At 41.8% G+C, this 23,480-nt stretch overlaps 1 protein-coding gene across 1 annotated transcript in view; it reads right to left on the reverse strand.

Annotated features, from left to right (window-relative positions):
• The window catches only part of ELL (elongation factor for RNA polymerase II), a 93,877-nt gene that overhangs the window by 17,423 nt on the left and 52,974 nt on the right, over positions 1 to 23,480 (reverse strand). The window contains exons 3-8 of the mRNA XM_044998745.1: positions 22,656 to 22,777; positions 19,586 to 19,749; positions 16,232 to 16,485; positions 12,491 to 12,615; positions 7,702 to 7,798; positions 3,728 to 4,217 (exon numbers count right to left, since the gene is read on the reverse strand). Coding sequence (XP_044854680.1) covers positions 3,728 to 4,217; positions 7,702 to 7,798; positions 12,491 to 12,615; positions 16,232 to 16,485; positions 19,586 to 19,749; positions 22,656 to 22,777 — 1,252 coding nt within the window. The remainder of the gene's footprint in view (positions 1 to 3,727; positions 4,218 to 7,701; positions 7,799 to 12,490; positions 12,616 to 16,231; positions 16,486 to 19,585; positions 19,750 to 22,655; positions 22,778 to 23,480) is intronic.

Raw genomic sequence — 23,480 nt, forward strand, 5'->3', positions numbered from 1 at the left:
GGGATGAAGGGATATGTTCAACACTGCATTTAGAGATTTATTGCTTCATAAAGCAAACGCCTGCTGTTATTCATGTGTGTCTATAGACTAGGCCATCCACTCAGAGCACAACAGAAAGCACACTCTATTCCAGAAAGCTAGGAAAACTGGGAGTTGGGGACAAGTGGAAGTGAATTGGCAAAGGACTAAGACTATGTCTACACTACACAGCTTTTAGCAACATGGTTGTGTTGCTATAGCCATGCCACTAAAAGGCATGCAGTGTAGTCACTGTTTGTCAGCTCTCTAGCTAATAAAAAACTTCCATCCCCCACAAGCAGCGTTTGCATTGTCGGCAGGAGAGTGTTCCTGCCGACAACGCACTGTTCATACTGGCACTCGTCACAGCAAAAACTTGTCTTTCGGGTGAGGAGAGATAACACCTCTGAAAAACAAAAGTTTTGTAGTTCAATTGCCAATGTAGACATCACCTAAAAATCCCATAAGGTTTTCTTGGGGTAAGAGAATGACACCAGATCTTGGCAGGCATAAGATTTAGGTCCAAGGTAGACCTGACTTCAATCTGAGCTGAACACAAACAACTAACTATTCCTTTCAGGTGACAAATCTGAGGAACTGTCCCAGATTGAGGTGTCATTAGGAGGTGGTTTTGGATTAATAAATTAAACAGTAATAAGTCACCAGGACCAGATAATATTCACCCAAGAGTTGTGAAGGAACTCAAACGTGAAATTGCAGAACTACTAACTACCACTTAAATCAGTCTCTGTACTAAGTAAGTGGAGGGTAGCTAATATAACACTATTTGTAAAGAAGGCTCCAGAGGTGGTCCTAGCAATTACAGGCCGCCAATATGCTTAATTTCAGTTGCAGGCAAATTGGTTGAAACTACAGTAAAGAACAGAACGATCAGACATATAGATGAACACAGTTTGTTGTGGAAGAGTCAACACAGCTTTTGTAAAGGGAAATCATGCCTCACCAATCTATTAGAATTCTCTGAGGGAATCAACAAGCATGTGGACAAGGGTAATCCAGTTGAAAATGTACTTGGACTTTCAGAATGCCTTTGACAAGGTTCCTCAGCAAAGGCTCTTAAGCAAATCAAGCAGTCATGGATAAGTTATCCTCTCACGGATCAGTAACTGGTTACTGGTCACTCAAAAACTGCCCTCTGCTGTTCATTCCCTCTGAAGCATCTGGCCACTGGCACACGGTATGGCTATGTTCTTATGACCACCTCAGGGGAGGATACCCCATAGGCAGTGGGAAATTAACTTGAAAGGTTAGAAGTGTGCAATGCTCTGACAGGCCCTACTAGGAAGTCAGCTGCAGTCTGAGAGAAAGAAGCAAGGTGCAGAGACAAATGGGGGTGGCTTCAAAGCCATAGAAGTGAGGGTGTACTCATCCTATTCTGGAGAAGTACAATGTGCTTCAAAGCAAATGAGTCAGCAAAGCAAGTAGAATCTGACTATATATTGATCTTGTAATACAGAAATGAGTTACATAGGAATGGTAACATATTCCCCAAGACCCACATTTATAGCACCAGCTACAACTACTTTGGTGTTTTCATCCCCCCTAAAATTCCTCTGGAGTAGTTACCCCAAAGCTACTTCTGAAGTAATAAATCCAGTCCTAGGATGAGCTGCCCAATGCTCCCTTTTAAGATACATTCCTGTTGGAGGTTGTACCAAGACTTCCCTAAGGCGAAGAAAACCACACCAGGAACAGGAAGGGGGCAGAAGAACTATCAGCAGGAGTAAAGCAATCTTGATTTCTGATGGTGAGCAGAGAGAGAGTCCTCCCCACCAAATTACTTACCTACCTGAGCATGGGTTAGTGAAGTGAAGGACTATTTGGGACAAGGGTAAGAAGTAAAGCAGAGAGGAGAGAAAAATAAATCAGAGGTTCATTTTGCCCTTGAGTGCCACCTACTGTCTAACTCAGGAGACCCCGATGTGGTCTTCATCTCCAACTAAAACAGTCTGCAAGGACAAACTCAACTTCTATACAAGGCATCTGGGAGGCGTGGAGGTGAACCTAGCTAGATTTACCCAACCAGTTACAATGCTGAATCTATGCATCACCTACTACATTTTGTTTATAGTTACTTATAATCTCCCATCACTTGGAGCACTGCTAGGAATTGTGGAAAATAAGTTACTTTATTAATGTATAGATATGACGTATGTGGGACAAGTCAAGAAGAAACAACAAGCCCAGTTCCCATTAATACAGCAACAAGTCAGAACTGCAAAACTGCTGTTTTACCACGTTTCTACCTTACTTTGTGGTTTGGGATTTTTAAAGTGTAAGTAGCTCATTTAAAAAAAAAAAAGAATTGTAATATTTTGCTACTGAACAAGCAGTGTCAGGAAAATAGCATGTATTTTCTGCATGACACATGCCAAAAATCAAGACGACAGTCACACAGACAAAAGCAACAGGAAGAGAAGAAATTCACAGAAAAGTGAGGCACACAGTAAATAGGATCAAAATAGTAAAATGAGGTTTGATGTATTAATGGAAAGCATCCTGAAGTACCAAAACCTTCCCCATTTATAATGGTCAAAACAGCCTACACGAGAGCAGTTAAAATCACTTGTCAGCAATCAGATCCTGTGTACGTGAACTGCTTTGGCTGGTAGGGGGAAAAATCACAAGATTTAATATCTTCTCTACTGAGTTCACCTATATTGAACTGGAAGTTTGTTCTCTAAAACAAGTGCGTACCTTTATCAAAATTGGGCTTTAACAGAATGCATCTCCTGTAAAAGAAACTCTACTCAAAAGAAAGGAATTTATATGCATTCTCACGCATCAAAGGTGGAGAGGATTTAGTGTGGTTAAAAATGGAGTTTAATTAGAAGTCATGGGGTAAAATTAAGGAAAAAGGCTGGATGTAATGTATAATTTAATGACAGATCTGAGAGCCTTGAACTACTATTTCCAAAGGCTGCAGCAGAAGCAGTATCACTAGAGACATTATAAATTAGACTTGACAAAGTAGCAAACAGGAAACATGACTGCACTAGCAGGTGAATTGACTAGATTAGCCAACAGATGTTTTCCCATGTAATTTCTGTGAATCTACGCAGTGTAATCTTTGAAACACTGTATTGGGGTTGTTTTTTCCATTCTTCCTTTTTTAACACTTGAGATGTTGGTAGCTTTGTCGATCCTTGAGAAAATTAGATCAGGTAAATAACAAGATGGACAGTATAAGGTTCATTATTGTGAGTCCTAAGAACAACAGGTATCATGTTAAGTTTATCTACAGCTTTTGTTGTATCCAACATTAAAAGACTCTGATGTGACTAGTTTTTCCATTATGGAGTTAAAATCAACACAATCAACAATATGAAAATGTAAATCCATTGGGAAATAGAGTGGCAGCTATAAGTACTCAGTTGCAAACTGGTATTCAGACCAGAATGACTATCCATGTACTAATACAAGGCTTAATTTAATTAGGAGAAACTTGACACAATCAGAAGTAGATTCCAAAACCGTATAAAATAAAAAGTTAAACAGGAAAAGTTTGATATACTCTGCACAGAAAGCCCATATGTGATCTAGATAGAGATAGTGAGAGTGTTTCACTAGCAAATCTATAGGCAGGACCCTTTGTTTCTGTTCAAAAGCCATCATACAATCTATACCAATATTTTTCATGCAGCCATTTGTTCATAAAGGAAGGCAGAGAGTTTCAAAATTCACGTACCTGTGACACCCTTGGAGGTATTAATTTTTAAGCCAACTTTCTTGATTAGTTCACAGTCCTGCTTTTCCTCTTTGCATTTTTCTTCACTTTTCTCTTTCCTCTCTTTTTCTTTGTGCTTTTTGGATTTTTTCTTTGTTTTCACATACAGTGAGCTACAGTTGTGTTTGCTCGTTTGGGGACAGTCTGTTGACAAAGGATTAGTCAATCTGTCAGTTGCCTCTGGGATCTCACAGTCTCTGCCATTGTGACTTAGGTCACTGCTGACATCGGAAAGGGGGTCATGAGGCCTTGGAAGCTCCAGAACTGGTAAGTGAGAGCCGGAGCTGACAGAATCGGCCACAGCCGACTGCACCGCAGGAGCCGGTGCATCTTTCCCGTTCGAGGAGTTCAGTTTCCCATTGAAAGTGGGCTGAGTTCTATGGGCCAAGTGAGATATCCTAGGCTTTTTGTTGGCTAGTGGATCAATGAATTCCAGAGGCTGGGATCGTTTCTGAGGACAAAGAAAAACATTCTTTTAAAGACTAACAAGACAGTGATTTCAAATCAGTCATTTGCTTTAAATACTCTGCTTCACCAGTAGGTGGCACTGCTGTATCAATAAGCAAACAAAAGACACTAGAACAGAAATTAAAAAAAAAAAAGTACTTTGGCCAGCAGCCCAATGCAGAAAGGCATTCAATAAACATTCTCGTTGGGGTGTGTGTGTGTGTGTAGATCCTGTGTAACCTGATATCTTTTTCTGATGAAATTACAAGTTTAGGGAATAAAGGTGATAGTGCTGATGAGACTTCTGTAAGGTGTTTGACTTGCAAATGCATAACATTCTGATTAATAACCACAACAATGTAAAATTAATGTAGCACACAGTAAGTGGATTGAAAGATGGCTAACAGATGGGTCTCAAAATGGAACTGTAAACCGGGAATCATCTAGCAGCTGTGTCTTAGTGGGTTACCACAGGGATCAGTTCTTGGCTTGATGTTATTTAACATTTTTATTAATGATCTGGATAGACACAAGGAGCTCATTCTATTTAACTTAACACAAAAGTTGAGGGATGACTTGATTACAGTCTGTAAGTCCCTGCATGCAGAACAAACATTTAATATTGGGCTCCTCACTCTAGCGAAGACAGGTCTAACATCCTCCACTGGCTGGAAGCTGAAGCGACACAAATTCAGACTGGAAATAAGGCGCATATTTTTTTTAACAGTGAGAGTAATTAGCCACTGGAACAATTTACCCAGGCTCGTGGGGGATGCTTCATCACTGGCAATGTTTAAATCAAGACGGGATGTTTTTCTAAAAGATCTGCTCTTGGAATTATTTTTGGGCAGGTCTCTGGCCTGTGTTATACAGGAGGTCAGACAAGATGATCACAATGGACCCTTCTAGCCTTAGAATCTATGAATCCAATGCAAATCCATCAAGCTGTCTCACCGGAGACCCCAGATAGGACATAAGCTTGTGACTTACAGTATAAACTGCCAGCCTTCAATCCAATACAAGGAGAAACCTGATTCTGCTACCCAAGCAGCTAATTCTCTTAGAGACCCTAACAATAACTGCACAGCCACACAAAGAGGAGTGGGAGTGCTACACCGGACTAAAAGGCCCTTGCTCAGAGAGGCTGTATGAGCAAGTGGATAGAGAAAGCTGTAAGGGGTCAGGTACTAAAAAGTAATTACTGGTACTATTCTGCTCTCTGCCTCTCCTGTAGAAGCCCAAACCAACCCGTCAGTCTCTTTCCAACTTTTTTGTTTCAAATTTCACCCGGTTGGAGCAAAGCTACCACCATGCAAGGGGTAATGGAAGAACACTAACAAAACAGAGGGCTAATAGGTAATAAAAAAATAAAGGTAATAATTGGAGATATATCAATCTCCTAGAACTGGAAGGGACCTCGAAAGGTCATCGAGTCCAGCCCCCTGCCTTCACTAGCAGGACCAATTTTTTGCCCCCGATCCCTAAGTGGCCTCCTCAAGGATTGAACTCACAACCCTGGGTTTAGCAGGCCAATACTCAAACCATTGTCTGGAGAGCATTTCCAATAAGTATTTGCCAAAGATGCTGCATTTGCAAAACACCTACGTAGGATAATGGCAAAGGAGGAAGCATATTCAGTGGTTAGAGCGCCATGAGTCAGGATTTCTGGATACTACTCCAGACTGATACTGACTTACTCTGTGGCCTTTGGTTAGTCACTTGAACTTTGTGCCTCAGTCTCTTCCCCTATAAAACAGGGATAATATCCTTTCGCACCTCAAAGGGATTCAAGGAAGGTGAAGTGGGCCCAAGGCTGAATTTTTGTAAAGAGCTGTGTGTTCACAGTACAAAAGATGCTAGAGAAATGCTGAAACTTAAGCACTTAAATCTTAACAACTACTGACATATGGAAAACTCCTGGCAGGCTGGAAGTAGAGAGAAGGCAGGAATTTTCCACTTGCCCTTTCAGACCTATTGGGATGGAGTTCTGAAGATAATGCTTTGAGAAAATGCTTGTCAGTGATAAATCCACTGCTGATGGATGAGGGTAACTAACCACATCTGTATCTTAAATCAGGTGGTTGTTGGGGGTTACAGGTTAGCTTAGGAGGAGTTACATTGTGAAAGAACCTTTTTTCAGTCAATGTACAAAAAGCTTAGCTTGGAGCCAGCAGCTATGGCTGCCAGCCCAAATCCAGTTTCAGAGGCAGCCAAATTACCTTGGATAGCCTTCAGTACCACAGTGTACATTTGCCTTGCTGCAAAAGGCTGCACAGAATCTGAGGCAGGATTATTTAGCACCCACTGGAATACTGAGGATAGTTTTGATTGTGTTTCTTTTGGATATTTAATGATTGTCCTTACTATCTCAGACAGGACTGTTGTGTTTGCAAGTGGAATTTTTGTTCCCTCAAAGCACATTTGGAATCTCAGCTCCTTTGATGGAAATCATCCAATTAGCTTTCTTCTTCCAGTTAATTCCCTGCATTTGCCAACTCGAGAAGGCCCAAGAATGCTTGGTGACAGGAAGTCCTGCTTTCCAGACTAGTTACAATCAAGAGGGATGTGGAGAGGAAATATGCACTCTGCCAAGGATTTATGGGGCAACCACATCACTTCCTCAGTGCCTCCTGGTGGCTTTTCAATACTGTTACCGCCTCTTTGCTACAAGGTGCAGGGCTGTGCAGATAAAGACTACAAGCAACCCCCAATAAGTGTGACCCACACATTCTGGTGTCTGCAGATCCTGACAGATGAAAACAAACCAAATAAAGAATGGCCAATTTTTACTCACCTTAAACTAAGGCCTGTATTATTGTTAACAGCAACACCTTGATTTTCTTGGATGAAACATACTAGATAAACACTCATTTTAGAAAAAGTTCAATTTGAGAATGATGTACACAGCAGGCACAGTGAAAGCCCCAGAGTGTGCTGCAGCAATCTCGACATGGGACGTTACTGAGCAGCAAGATGGTGCACTACAGATTCACACCGTGACTTGCCGCATAGTACCTTGCATGTAGACAAGCCCTTAGTTGTGCTTGGGAGCTGGTCGTTACTGGCTGGCTCTAAATTATTGGTAATTTTCAAAATTTTCAAAAAGTGTTTAAGTCCTAGAGAAGCAGAAGTGCCACAGGATTTCAAGAAGCATTCCAAAGCATTTAAGAGGCGAGGTTAAGAATCTTACAGACTGCTGGCTGCTGAACCACACAGACAGCACAGCATCTTGGGAGGGGAAATGGATTAATGTGCTTCTCACAGTAATGCTCTACCTTCGTGCAAAGCTTTATAGTCGGTTAATCTTCACCACCCTTGTGCAGTAACTATGTCCAGCTTTACAGATGGGCAAGCAGAGGTTGAACCACCTCCCCAAAGCCCAACACTGAGCCAGTTGTTGGGTTTAGACTGTGATGGCTCCAGGCCCTGTGCTAATCACCAGACACCAAACTACCCCACACCCTAGCCCCAGCAGTTCACCCACCTACCTGAGGAGGGGAAGAGGAGTTCACATTGTCTTTTGGGGGACTCAAGGAAGGAGCATCTCCCACAAAACTGCTAACATTCTGGGGCTGAGAGAGCTTCCTGAAAAACAGAATGTATGGTGGTTTAGACCCTGTACCTGAGGGACAAAAAAGCATCAGGTGGCACTGAAGACCCTCCTCTAGCATGAGAGGATCATCTCCAAGTTATTCAATAAAGCTGCACCCATAGTAACGCTCATGTTCGATAATCCCATGCAACCGGCCTGGAGGTCTAGTGGCAAAAGAAGTTGCAAGCTCTAAGGGCCAGTGGGGACTTTAGCACTGCAACTCCGACAAATTCTGCAAGCAGCAATAGCTGGTGTGGGAGAAAGCCCTCTTTACCTCAGGGACGGCAGCTACTCTGCCCTTGGAAAGGAAAGGCAGATTCCCAGACGAGTCAAATCTCTTGGAAAGGAAACCAAGTTCAAGACGTACAAAACTGCCCAGTAAAATACTGAGGGCACCAAAATATTGAAGGAATCTCCCTCTTCCCCACCATCGGCTTATTCATCACGAGAGAACAGGCCCATGCAGTGCCTCTAAGGGTTGAGTCAATAGAGCAATGAGTATCCCTGCCTGAGAGACTGGAGTCAGCATTCCCTGATGGGGAGGTAGCTTATTTTCTACACACTTACCCTTCGGCTTGTTTTCCCCGATGTCTAGACCTAAAAATTGCTACTGTAGAAATTCATTCTACTCTAACAAAATTATTCCAGAGGCATGTCAGATAAAACATTTATATTAAAACGAAAAAGTCAAGTGACTGTACTGGATGGCCACAGTGTGTTCTAGCCAGTGCTTGACGACTGATGGATGCCCTTTAGTAATCAGAATTCATTTAGATTCTCACTGACTTTTCAAACATTTTTCAGTCTTGTAGGGTTAAGGTCGTCTTACAAAAAATTAATCAAAGCAGAGACATTCATACTGGGTCCCTGCTTTGAAAGAAAGTTCAAGTGTTAAATGGAGAAAATATCTCCCCATTAGGAGAACATTTTAGTCCAGAGAGGGTGGGACAATTATCCCTTAAAAGTGAACCATTGGGGTGGTAAGGGGGAGAAGAGTGGCATCTCTGACAAGAACCTCATTGGTCTGTTATGCACCAGGCACATTTAAGGCTCCATAATAAATACCCTTTAAACTTGCACCTCCCAGTCAATTGCTCCAAGTGCTGCACTTGCAGTACTGTCTCAAATAAAATGGCAACCTCTTGCATCAAAACAAGATACTACAGTTCATTTTGATTGCTAAATCCATCCACCTCCTTTTAAGTATCAGTCATTTTTCTGTGCAGTTCCATAGCTCCCAGAGTAAGTTTCAGAGAACATTAACTTTGCCCTGGGACTTTTCCAGCATGAGCCAGAGAACCCATGTCTTAAATCACTCAGGAAATAAATGTCTTCTACTGAATCAGGTTGCATCTGTAAAGAAGTTAACTCTGAAGAGGATTTAGAACAACAAAGAAGGTTTTACTGTAGCAGTTCTACAACCCACATGCCCATGTTAAGTACCAAGATCTAAGTTCTCCCATAAAATGATTCAATCTATAGTTTTAAATTGACGAATGTTATTTTTTAAAATTTAGTTATTTATTTTGCAAATCTGGAAGACTACTACAGAGATATCTGCAAAATTTCAGAGGAACTTGTTTCTTTCCCTAACCTGAAGCTTTGATTACACACCAGCAATACTTCAGCAGTTAATTTCCATGTTTAAAGCCACATCCTCTTAATTAAGAGATTTAAACTCAATGAAGTGACAATATAAACCAAACAACCATGCCTCAATGGTAATGGTCATCAAGAAACATGCTTGAGTGGACAGTAATTTGTACACCTATGAAGGGGACTAGCGGCAATGCATATAGATTACAACTAACTAACATTTTAAAGTCAGTTTCTCATTGACTAGCCTCAAGTACGACAACTTCACCTCCTCAACTAGTTAACAAAAGCAATTCCAGAATGCCTTTCTTTACTGAAATGAAAGGTATTCAAAAAGGGATAAAGCCACTGAATCCAATGCACAGTATAAGTTGCTAACACTCAGGCCTGGCCTACAGTTAAAATTTAGGCTGACATAGTTACCTGATCAGGGCCAGGGGTGTGAAGAATTTGCACCTAAGCACCGTAGCTATGCCAACCTAACCTGGTGTAGACACAGTTAGGTCGGCAGAAGAATGCTTCCACTAGACCTAGCTACCATTGCTTGGGGAAGTGGAATTCCTATAGTGACAGACAGGCCCCTTTAATTGCTATCATCTGCATCTACACTAGTGCTTAGTGCAGCATAGCTGTCGTGCCATTGCTATGCTGCTCTAGGGCCCAGAGCAGAGACATGGTCTCTGAAGACTGCGCTACAGCACAGCAGGAAGGCTGGAAAAAGGAAGCAACACTGGAAAAAGCAAATCAACCCAACATTAATTTTGTTAGAAACCATTTAAAATGTCTAAAGCTGGGTTATTAAAGCAATTCCTAACCCATCCCAAGTGTTTTGTGAGCATAAAAACAAAGAGCTAGAGTGGTGTCAAATGATATTTAACAACTGGACAGAACTAAGCAGCAATTGAGGCTACCATGGCAAAACTATGTAAAACCCTGCATCTGGTGTCTGTGCTCTCTGAGAGTGTTTTTCTACCAGCTTCAACGCGACATGTTTTTTCCATTTTGTAGTCTCATTACCTGCACTAGCTGAGCGGGTCTTTGTTTGTACAGTTGAATACATCCTTTCCAGGGTCTATTTTTAGATCGCTGCATAACTGAATGCCACAATTCGAGCAAAGCAGTAAACACTTCTCTACTGGGAAGAATCAACTTTTTTTTTTTTTTTTTTAAATAAAAAGCCATACAGACCGTGTGGATAGTTGTAATTTTCCATTTAACTATAATTCAGCATGAAGGATGTTTAAATTGGTTACAACACACCAGTTTGAGTTTTCCTAAGTATGCCAAAGAACATTTAGTGTTACAGACTTTGTTGGTTTAAAAAGTCTCATCTTCAAGCCAACTGTGCTTTCAAATCATGGAAACTGTTCAAACAAAAAGCTATATTTTATATTAACCAAAATCACAACGGAAATAAGTCTCAAAACAAGTCCAGATCAAGTCTCTACCTGCACAACAAACAGCACAGGCTGAGAAAAACACGCAGAAACCAGAAGTGGGACTACAAACCTGTAGAACAGAGTGGAATCCCCTAAAAGATCTGTAGGGCTCATTGTAATTTAAGGGGTATAGCTGCAAAGGACAGATGAGAGTCTCTTCTGGGAACTCCCAGACTGAGGGAGACTTTCAATCCTAGGGACAAGTACCTGATGAAGTGGACAGATTCTAAGGCCTGGTCCACACTGGGAGGCAGTGTCGAGGTAAGATACGCAACTTCAGCTACGGGAATACCGTAGCTGAAGTCGAAGTATCTTATCCTGACTTACCTCCCGTCCTCACCACTCGGGATCGACGTCCGCAGCTCCCCCGTCGACTCCGCTACTGCCACTCGCTCCGGTGGAGTTCCGGAGTCGACGGGAGCGGGTTCGGGGATCGATATATCGCATCTAGATGAGATGCGATATATCGATCCCCGCAAAATCGATCGCTACCCGCTGATTTGGCGGGTAGTCTGGACATACCCTAACAGTCTGCTTACTGCCCTCCCACCGCAATAAACATGTTTTCACTCTTTCTGCCTGCCAAACAGAGGTTCCAATCCCACAGGCTTTAATGAGGCAAGACTCAAAGGCCTGAAAAAACAGCTGGAAACAGAGAAGCCATCCTAGCTGCCTCTATGAGGGGCTGCTAGTAAATAGGGAAACGCACAAGGTAAGAGGCTTCTGTCCAGGTGGACACCTAGGCAGTGAAGGCTAGATAAATGGGCAGAAGGGGGATGGCTGCCATATGCAGAGCTACACTGTCTTGTTTGCTTTAATCTCCATCCACATGAGGTTTAACGTGATTGATCCTGAGTCACAGTTAGCCCTGGGGTGACCCTGGGTTACCTGGCACAAACTGTAGCACAGCAGGCACACAATTAAGAGACCTGTGTTAGGACACAAAAGTCTGTTAAATTGTTCTAGATGGAACAATCTATGTTAAACACGACCAAAACTTGTACACACAGATACGGCTCAAGAGGATTAAAATAGAAGCTGCCATAAAAAGACGCAGCCATTAATGGGAGGGGAACATTCAGAAGAGCAGGGAAGGCAGTAGCTGAGCAGCATGTCAGGGCAGAAGGGGGAAGTCACATCGCTGGACTAACAGAAGTCTGTGCACAGAGGACAGCAAGGCAACAAAGTGACATGTAAGGGGAGGGGACATTAAACGAAGAGCCAAATTTGATGGAGAACTACACGCCCTCGCTAACTAAATTCTGTTCCAGAGTTCTAAACAATCATTAACTTCCCATCTAAGGAATGACCTTTCCTTTCCTCCGATATTTTCCCTGTGGCTTTCATTTTCATTGGTTAAGAATACAGTGACATGTAACTTGGGAAATTCCTAAGTTTACTAGAGACTGCATACAGTTTTGATGCTCTTGAGCACATTCACCAGCCACATTTAGTAGCAGATGAAATAGGTTGCATGTTAGAATCAAATACTTGACACTATGAACCAGATCTGCTTGATGTAGTTCTATTGACTTCACTGAGCTACCCTGATTTACACCAGCCGATCTGGCTCACTATTTATAGGCCCAAATTAGTAGATTAGTAAGAGATCCAGCTAGCAGATGACATCACAAAGTGTGGAACAATTACCGAACAAGTATCCTCTTCAGTAACTGCTGATCTCCTTCCGAGTAGCCAGGCCAATCTTTCTGTACATCTTTGTACATACAATCTTTCAATGTGTAAGTGCTGTCCTTGGCACTCAGATTTGCCACCTGAAATAGAAAAGTAATTTGTGAAAAACCATTAGGGTTTCACTTTCACACATTTTTACAAAAAAAATTCAAAAAATCTGGATGTAAAGCTGCAGCAGATTTACTGAACCAGTTAGAGTCGTAAGTGTCAATAAGCACCAGGATTAATATTTGCTTCCAAATTATTTATCCAACTGTCTTCTTTTTTGTGTACAGTGGCAACACAATATTATTAGCACCTAGGAGCCCCAGCAAATGTTCATTTATTAAGTACATATCAAATTATACTGAGATGCAAGTATAAAAAATTATGGAGACTACAAATGGCCATTCAATATGGACACAAAATAATCTGGGGCTGCTCCAACGTGAGCTAAGGGAAACATCTGGAAATAAACCCTGCTGGGAACAGGCAGACAATTTATCAAGGCTGTCCAACACCTAAGATGAAGCTGCACATCAACTGATATACAAACTGTTATGGTGACAGCTTTGTTCACAGCTGCCTGAAGACAAAGTTTTCCACTGTAGAGAGGAGTAATTAAAAATAGAAAAGATGTAATAGTCTGGAAGGGCAGGAGAAAGAATGCTTCCCTTGATACTTCATGGTCCTCACAATGTGGTTTTACGGGATATACTTCTAGTTAAAGTGACCTGCTTAGTTTTATGGGAGAAGAAGTGATCATGTTGACAGCTACTACGAGGAGAGAAAGCAAAACCTACCATTAATAACTTGTACTCCAGAGCTCAACAAAATAATCACCTCACCCAATAATCATATTCTGTAACTAATACAGCACATGACCTTGGGAAGCTTTTTGCATTTTGACAGAACCTACCACTGAGAGATTTCCTATACACAGAGACCATTCGAGGCCTAATGAGGAACTCTGTTGGAGCCAACAGAAACATGTCAGCATGGAAACAACTTAGGTTTCCCCCCTGTCTTTCATCTTTCACCAGTCAGACTGAAATTTAAACTCAGCTGCAATTACCTTCTCATCTGAAAAATACAAGGTTCATACAAATGTATTAGTAACTCTTACACATGCAGGGATCATGCCTTTGTAAATACTCTACATGTCTCTACAGCCTGCCAGAGGACTGCAAAGCACTTTCCAAAGCAACAGTCAAGGGTCACAGCTCACGTATGGGATGCAGTACTAGGCTCACTTTTACAGAAAGGGAAACGGAGGCACATATGTTAAGCACTTGTGCAATGTCATGTTTCCAAATAGGCAAGGACAGGACGGAAGTTTCCTATTCCATGGATTCTTAGCTCCCTGTCCTAAAACAGGCTGCACTTTACATTTGGACGTGTTCTCTTAGTTTGTCAGTGGAGATACTATTTATCAGTTTGAAATTAAATAGGTTTTCTAGGGTTTACAGAGCTCAGAAGAAGCAGTTACATTTTAGGTTGTCTTTATGGATTGTCAATCATCTTGACAGCACACTGTATGAAATGTGCTGTTAGATTATCCTCACAAAACGATAAATTACCCCCATAAAAAACAAAGCGAAGGAGCAGGAAAGATGACATCTAACAAGAAACGCTATGTGACAATCTCATCTAAAAAGTTCTAGTCAAGGACTGAATACTGCACATTTTGCAGATGAGAGATAAACATACAATTGTCAGTTTACATGACACATATTTCGTTTTTCCCTTCAGTTATCAATGTTCCAAAATCCTGAGCCAAGCAGAAGATGAATTACAATGTACGTTACATTTAAATCACACAGTAATGTCCAATATGAAAAGGGAAACAAAAAGCCAGTTTCTGCCTCAGAAAATCCCCAAAAATATCTTATATCAATACCCAGATCATTTTTCCCTGTTGCATCAACAGCGTGCCAGGTACTGTACAGAGAGGCCCTGGTCAGAAGGTTTTATAATCTACTCAGAAAAAGTTCTCAGGATTTTTTTTAAATTGCTTTCCACATCAGCAAGTCCTGGGAACACTGCAGCTCCTGGGACCTGCATGCTCCATTCCCCCAGTAGTATCTTTTGAGAAATTAGACTGTACACTCAATACTAGCACAGTCCTGTGTAGATAAAACAGCATAACGAACTGACACCTGACACATTTGGGCAAGAAGTTAACACAGCCTGTGTTCTGTAGCTTATCTGTGTTTGCTTGAGGATGAGAGCACCACTGCTGCTGAGAGGTAATAAATTTACAAGTGATAAGTTTCCAGCCAAGCCAGAGTTATCCTAATCATGTTAGTAGTGTTGTGACTACTAGACATAGTAGCAACCTCCTAGAGGTTTGTGACTATGGGTACGTCTTCACTACCCGCCGTATCGGCGGGTAGCAATCGATTGCTCGGGGATCGATATATCGCGTCTTATCTAGACGCGATATATCGATCCCCGAACGCGCTCCTGTCGACTCCGTAACTCCACCAACCCAAACGGCGGTAGCGGAGTCGACATGGAGCGCCGCGGACATCGATCCCGCGCCGTGAGGACGGTAGGTAATTCGATATAAGATACTTCAACTTCAGCTACGTTATTCACGTAGCTGAAGTTGCGTATCTTATATCGATTTTCCCCCGTAGTGTAGACCTGCCCTATATTACAGCAGACACTGTTCATTGAAGTTACACAACATTAAGACATTCAGGAGGTTAAAAAGAACTCAGAATGGTACTGAACATTGAGGCAGTAGTTCTAGCGGATTAAAATCCAGACCGAGAACCAGTAATTCCAGAGTTATAATCCTAATTTGGCTAAGAATTTGCTATATGCCCTTGGACAAGCGACTTCACCTCTCTGTCTCAATCTCACCAGATACAGATGAAGGTTAACAATTCCAATACTTAAAGGACAGGGATGTTGTGGGGTTCAATTAATGTTGATAATGTGCTCTGAAAATGTAAATACTATAAAAGCAGTAAAGTATTATGAATGGCACATTCAGCTAGCACAAATAAAGTCGGAGTATTCAGGCTGGTATTACTGAATTGGTACAACTGGAAAACAAGCATTAATGTCTGGCATACATGAGAACATGTCTAGCAAGAAGCTGCATGATCTTCAGAGTTAAACAATGTAATACATTTCTTTAGCAGTAAAGGCATGATTTGAGAGAAGCTGAGGGACACAAAGTGAGCAGGGAATACATTTTCTCTTTTGGATGTAAAATATTGCAAATGCCAATTTACTGATATGTTCTTGTTTTGCATGTATTATGAACACCTCTGAACCCTATCTACCATAGTTCATATCAATTCATACTCAAGTGTTAAATGTTTGCCACAAAGCCATAAAAACAAGGAGAGGTCACAGTTTGGCATTAAATATCCAATATACTGCAGTGCAATTTGAAAGTGTGGAAGTGACCAAAATGTCTGCTCTTAAAGCTGTCCTAATTTGGTAGATAATTTATACAAATTGGTTATAAACCCCTGAAAGTGAAAATGTTGAGGAGCTGCTAATGTCTCTCTAGAAAAGCCAATGTAACACCGCAACCTATCCCTTAGTTGATTCTTACTGGGTACAGCCATTAAGGAAAATTAATCTATGGATCACATTAAAGCTGCAGCTTAAATATGGACTAAGACAAAGTCTGCCAACATTATGACACCACATGTGTCTTAATGATTTAGGCAAAGATCTAGGTAGGACACTAACCTGTTGCAGGAGGCTGTCCAGCAAATCCTTGTCCTGCTGAGAAAGTCCATCCTTTTGCAATCTGAGAATAAGTTCAGGTTTCTTATAAGGCTTTAGTGCCAATAAGTGCACAACCCTATCTTTGAAGGGTCTCTGAGAAATTGCACTATTGCCTCTCTTTATTGCACTAGCGAGGTTGACTGGTGTTGGACGTTTCCTAGAGGGAACAGCATCGGAAGCTCCTGGTGCAGGCTTACGAAACTGAACCTTTTTACCTAAAATGAGATGAAAACGTAATGAACTGCAGGAGTCACCTTGCAAAGACCAGTGTTTTGCCAATGTGCATATGTACATAATAAACTCCAACATGAAGCCCTGACAGACAACAATGGGAGACTCAAATACACACACTCCTGTGCCAATGAAAGTCTGGGAAAAACATTCTGTGAAACCTAAGAAGATTTAATCCAAGCGTAAAAAGTAACTGGAAGTCCAAAGCTGCATCATCACACATGGGGAACATGGCTACTACTGGCTACAAACTTGACGAACTTCAATTCTCTGCTCACCAGTCCTTCCTTCTTCACAATGTTCTACATCCCCTACTTAGTCCAGCCAGATTTTTCCTGTGAAAAGGAAAGTCCCACAATTGCAATGTAGAGCAGCGCTGCAATACAGAGGGATAAGAGCAAAAGTGGTGAACGGGAGGCTCCCCTGCTGCTGATCTCAGCTAAAAACTCTTCTCCAGCAAACATCTCTGTTTTTAGAACAATAGGAACTTTATGGGTCTGGTTCCACAAGCCCTTCCCTGAGAGCAAATACAAGGACATGAATGGGGTCTAACACTTAGACAACTAGACCGCACGTATCATACCGACTATTTAATACGATGTTTCTATTTAAGTAATAACTTTCAGCCTCTTAATGAGCATTTGGGTACACTTGAGAACTGTAAAATAGTTAACATTCAGTTCAAATCCCCCAGGAAAACTTCCTCAATTCCATTTTGGGAGTTTTGTTTTTATCTATTTCCTTTTGATTATACCCTCTGGGCCTAAGTTTTTCCAGCTACCACAAAGCCTGAATTTTTTATTTATTTTTTTAAACGAGAAACCATTTTGATGTGACTCAGAGACAAACTGCATCATTTGCTGGAAGATCAGTCACCCCTCCTTCTAAAAAAAACCTGGGTTGTTTCCATATGGAAAAAAAGAACTTTCTTAATGGAAAGCCAGATTCTATTATTAATCATAAATGTGCCCCCATGACAGAGAATATAGTCTATAGAAAAGAAAACTAGATGCCAAAACCAGAGGCTTCATATCTTGCACAGTTTTATAGAAGCCATTAAAAAATTAACAGCCATTTTAGTTCAAACAAACAGAGTGATCTGATTTGGCATAAATGAAATCCAGCTATTTATTCTGACAATTTTTGGTGATCTTATTTCAGCATGGCAGTTTTCTCTGCTTAGGAAACAATGTTTTCAACTGAGTCATCTGAAGATGCTGCTGATTGTGTGCAATGTTTGTTTATTCTACTGAAATGTAGGTTGCATAATTTTTTTAAGTCATCATTTCCTGGGTTCTGATTACACACATTGATGCAAGTCAATAAAGGCTGTTCCACTGGGAGGTTGAGTGAAGATAAAAAGAGAGAACATACAAAAGTCCACACGTTGTTAAGCATCCAGAAGTTGAGAGGTCTAACAGGATCTAATTTCTAGAAATAGGATAAGAAATGTCACAAGAACAGACTCGTCAGGTTTCTAGAGCTTGCTTGGTTTTTTTGCCAGGAATCAAACACCAGAAATATGCTTTTTGTGGCATTTCCATTTACAGATGGAACCAAGAGGTGGAGAGATACACAGAAAATATACTTGATGTTAAACCAAACCCTTTTTATCCTCAAAAAGTGTTCTGTTCAAGGGTCAGGCTTATCCAGACTGCTCTAATTTTCACACTTAGAGAAATTCTTTAACTTCTTCATAGCAATCAGGTTGAGCTGCCCAAAATCACTATATTTAAAAAAACAAACAAAAAACCAGCTTTCCTTCCTCTCTTAGATCATATAAAGTCAACAAGTCACATATATGCTTGAGGATCCTGTAAGTCAGCACAATGTGCATCTTAAAGATGAGGCTACTCTGAGTATGCATCTTTAACCCTAGGCTGGACAGCAGGACCCCGGACCTCTCTTTCTTCCCTTTTCTTGAATAAACCTAACTACTGTGCTCCCAGTCTCCTCCTCCTCCCCACCCCCAGACATTTTGACATCAAAGTCTCAGCTTACACAGTAAACCCCACCTCCACCCTGACCCTTGCGTGGCCGGGTCTTCATTTTATAAAGGGAAAGTTTAAAATTCTTACTAGAACTTTAAGTTTTATTATCCTTTCTTTCTGGGAAGCTGTTTGCTCATGAACCTGACAACTTTATCCCTTTACTCTAATGGTTTTTTGAATATGAAGAGTTAAACAAAATTATTTTCTAGAGTACAGGAAATCAATGAATTTCCTTCCTGATTACTATCTATCTTCTCAGCTTTGAGCACTTGGCTGATAAAACTACAAGTGAAGGTCTATTCTAAATTCTGCAACTCACTGTTCTGTTCATAGACATCCTCTGTGAGGAAACAAGTCGTCAGATCACATGAGCTGGGAGAAGAAAAACCAACTGACTCATAAAAACTGAGCCTGGACCTTCTGGGTTGCACTGATTGTTCATGTTTTTGGCAGTGGATAGGGATCTCAGCCCAGGGAAAGCACCTCCCCACTCGAGTTTGGAACCCACTGATATTTGTCCTGTCTCTCTTCCTTCCCAGTAGAGATTCTATCTTTCAGCTTGTAAGGTAGAACAGTTTCTTCCATGGCTGCAATTAACACCACTACCTTAATCCCTCTGTTGATGAATACAAGTTCAGTCCCCAGATGATACTTAATGGCTTTCCCTTCAGTGCAGATGCACTCCAGGTATGTAGAACAGGATGGGTGGGTCATGGGTTGTGTATCTGGTCAGTCAGCCAGTACAGAAACACTTTTTGTGACGCAATACAACGATTTGGACCCTGGTAACAGAAATAAAGGAAGACTCTCAAAAAGCAAACTATGTAAGACCAATCCTCAGCTGCCATCTAGGAACAGAATGGTCACTGAATCTCTGACCCCTAGCTCTGCTATGCTCAGCATCTTTACTCTCGAGAAGTTACCAGATCCTCATCAGACACTACCAGATACCGTTTAAAAGAAAGAGTTGTGAAGATGTCAGGTTTGGCCAACAAACCACTTACAGTCAAGCCATGAATAGCCCAGACTAACACTAACAGATGCCTCCTAAGTGGGAGCCAGGTACAGCTCCAACAATCAAGTTGCTTCTTACCTACATATCTCCCGCCAGGTTTAATAACTATTGCACTTCGGCTGCGAGTTTCCTCCTCAGCTTGTGCCATGCTCTGCCTTGCCTTCTGGTAGGAGTCATCAGTAGCACACACAGTGATTTTATCCTGTATGCTTCCAAGACAATCCAGATGGATATTACCATTGCTGTAAAAAAATAAATGATATAATCAGATATTCCTAGGATTAACATACATTTCCCTGCTGGCCTAGTGAGCGAGCCATGGAGAGACCTGAAGTTACCTGAAAGCAGCTGTGCACATCACAGCCTTTTGGTAAATGTCAGTTCCTTATATAACAAACCATACCAACATTTTTCTATATATGCAGTAAAAAAAAAAAAAAAGAAAAAAAAAAGAAAAAAACACACCTGCTAGCGAGCTAATCAGTTTATTTCTGATTCCTGCCAGCAAGTTATTACAGAAATAATTATACTCACATGGCTATGCTTCATCTAAACAGCTCAGACTCTCTAACAAATATGAATAAAGCCTAATATTCCTGTAAGACGACATCTTCATTTGCCATGTGGTGAAGCTGAGGCTCAGTGGTTAAAGTGACCTGTGCAAAGGAAATCTGTGGGAGAGCCAGGAATAGAATCCAGATCTTCCAGCTTTAAGTCTTATGCCTTAACCACTAGACTATCCTTCCTCCACAGTGGATTTCTGCAAAATGGGTTCAAGAGAAAAAACTTGCTACTCTCCAGCAGTCACTGAGCAGCAAGATGTTTCTAACAGAGCTGAACCCTGCCAGAATAGTAAGAATGGAAAATTCAATGCAATGGTCTCTGATGCAAGCACATCAGGACTAGTAGATGCCTGAGCTTTCCAAGCCACTGGAGAATTAGGAACCTTTTCCTGTGTTCAATATCTTCATTAATGATCTGGAGGATGGCGTGGACTGCACCCTCAGCAAGTTTGCAGATGACACTAAACTGGGAGGAGTGGTAGATACGCTGGAGGGTAGGGATAGGATACAGAGGGACTAGACAAATTAGAGGATTGGGCCAAAAGAAACCTGATGAGGTTCAACAAGGACAAGTGCAGAGTTCTGCACTTAGGACGGAAGAATCCCATTCACTCTTACAGACTAGGGACCGAATGGCTCGGCAACAGTTTTGCAGAAAAGGACCTAGGGGTTACAGTGGACGAGAAGCTGGATATGAGTCAACAGTGTGCTCTTGTTGCCAAGAAGGCTAAAGGCATTTTGGGCTGTATGAGTAGGGGCACTGCCAGCAGATCGAGGGACGTGATCATTCCCCGCTATTTGGCATTGGTGAGACCTCATCTGGAGTATTGTCTCTAGTTTTGGGCCCCACACTACAAGAAGGATGTGGAAACATTGGAAAAAGAGTCCAGCGGAGGGCAACAAAAATGATTAGGGGGCTGGAGCACATGACTTATGAGGAGAAGCTAAGGGAACTGGGATTGTTTAGTCTGCAGAAGAGAAGAATGAGGGGGGATTTGATAGCTGCTTTCAACTACCTGAAAGGGGGTTCCAAAGAGGATGGAGCTCGGCTGTTCTCGGTGGTGGCAGATAACAGAACAAGGAGCAATGGTCTCAAGTTGCAGTGGGGGAGGTTTAGGCTGGATATTAGGAAAAACTTTTTCACTAAACCTTCCCTTAGAGGTTTACGGTCAAGCTTGACAAAGCCCTGGCTGGGATGATTTAGTTGGGGATTGGTCCTGTTTTGAGCAGGGGGTTGGACTAGATGACCTCTTGAGGTCCCTTCCAACCCTGATATTCTATGATTCTATGTTCATCCCCTATCAATGGAAAAGTGTCAGTAAAGTCACTGTAGCTTTCTAAGGATAAGAGAAAGGTAGGAAGTTACAGGCATGGAAAAGGATTGTAGCCCAGATACTTAAGCCCTCCTGCAAAGCACTAACCTAAGAGAATTTCCAAGGCTCTCACTGACAGACCCATTAACCCGTCACTTAGTTCCCAACCATGTTTTTCAAAGGCTCTGTGCACTGTAATGCAAAGGCTCTCTCCTTCACAGGGCATCCTCCCCAACCCAATTCTCACTAAAGGCCGAGCTCTCCCTGATCCACACTACAGGGCAGGGGAAGGGGTGGGGGGGAAGGAAGCACATGCTGTTAATGAACTCTAGTAAGAGATTTTATACAGTGCAACTAGCTTGTGTCTGCCCCAAGCGAGGCTGAATTTGGTCAGAAGTTTTTTAAACGGAAGTAGCAATGCACACTTGGCCGCGGAGGCTGGGATTTTCAGAAGCACTCAGTACTTCACTAGCTCTGCCACCAAGGAGGTCAATGGGTTTTTTCCATTGACTTGGGCACTTTTGAAATCCCACTTGAAAGCTTTAGAGGAACACTTTAAACATAAATGAGCACTATCTACCCCTGGAGCAAAACTGTGGTAACTGTAAGGTTTGGGGTTTGTATTCAATGTAGAGAAAGGATTACTAACACCGTCTCTTTTCTAGTGCAGATTGGGCTATAATGATTATTTTAGGATGTCACACTCTCCAAAACTATTGACTGACGTCAGACATGAAAAGGAATCACTGGCCTTGCCTAAAAATCTCCCTGCCCTGCTACTATTTAGCTCCACTGATGATAGTGAAGCAGGATACTTCGCATGCACAGGCCACTAGTGGCCACCAGCATTTTAGTCACCAAGTTTTCTAGACCTGCTGCTCTAAGTGGGGCTAGTCAGTGTGCGGGTTAAAATATTAGTGGCCAGTCTACGTCAGCACCTCCACCATTGCTAGAGCTGAAATTTTAAGGAAAAAAGTTCAACAGACACAGAAGCAGCCTGTAAAATAACAAAAGAATGTGGAATGTGAAGAGGACAGGGGTAGTCTTTGAACGCATCTGCAAAAACTCCAGGAAGTGGCTGGGACAGGTAGTCATTTTTCTGTGCATGACCCCTCGGCACACACACTAGGTCCCACAAAGTGAAAGCCTCCTCGAAAAAACCAAAAACTTACTTTAAATGCACATTTACATTTCACTTCTATTCATAACGTAAGTAAAAACCCCTCATTCTGAACAACAGGATTTCCCCCCCTTTTTTGATGTACCACTTACCTGGATACATACTGCTGTATGCAGTCAAAACTCCCCTGGGGGCTGTCCCTGCCAATATTTGAAAGATAAAACATAAAAGTTCGCACTTCCGTTTGGCAATCGGGCCTGGGAATAGTGATGTGCTGTTTGGAAAGAAAAAAAAAGAAGGTGGATCATTGGCAAGTCTGCTCTACCACAAACACAAGACATTCAGAGGGTCACTTCGTGCTTATTTCTCTTTAGTCACTTTCAGCAGGTAACGTTTGTGAATTACAGCACAGAACACAGGAATGATGTCAGGCAAAAGGAGCAGCAGTAGGGCAGTTTCATATAGTTAATGAACATTAACAGTTGCCTCTGTCTTCCCTTCTCCATCCCAACCCCAAGTCATTTTCTAGTTTTACTTATTTTCTCCAATTATACAGTACCAGAAAATGGCAGTCTGGCCTTGGTCACAGAAGGGTAAGATGTGTGTGAGATTTAGAAATAGTGATAGAATGAGGGAGAGGAGAATTATGAATTTTTACCAGCAAATTCAATCTAAGGCAGTAGTTGGTTTTTTAAATTCTGGTTTACCACAGCAAGAGGGAATCCAAACCATCTGGGGAAGGTTTCTGAAGAGGTATACACTTCCTGTGGAGTTTATCCTGCCAGCAGGTTCACCCTAGGGCTGTAGATTCTAGACTTGCCTGCATAGCTACGTCAGTCGGGGTGTGATTTTTTGCCAACACAGCTATGCTGGTAAAAACCCTAGTATAAGTGCAGTTATATGGGTACAGAAGTGCTTATGGCAGCATAAGCTTACGTCGGTCACGGAGCCAGCAGTAGGTTACACTGCTGTAGACA

This window comes from Mauremys mutica, chromosome 24, assembly GCF_020497125.1.
Source record: "Mauremys mutica isolate MM-2020 ecotype Southern chromosome 24, ASM2049712v1, whole genome shotgun sequence".
NCBI lineage: Eukaryota > Metazoa > Chordata > Testudines > Geoemydidae > Mauremys > Mauremys mutica.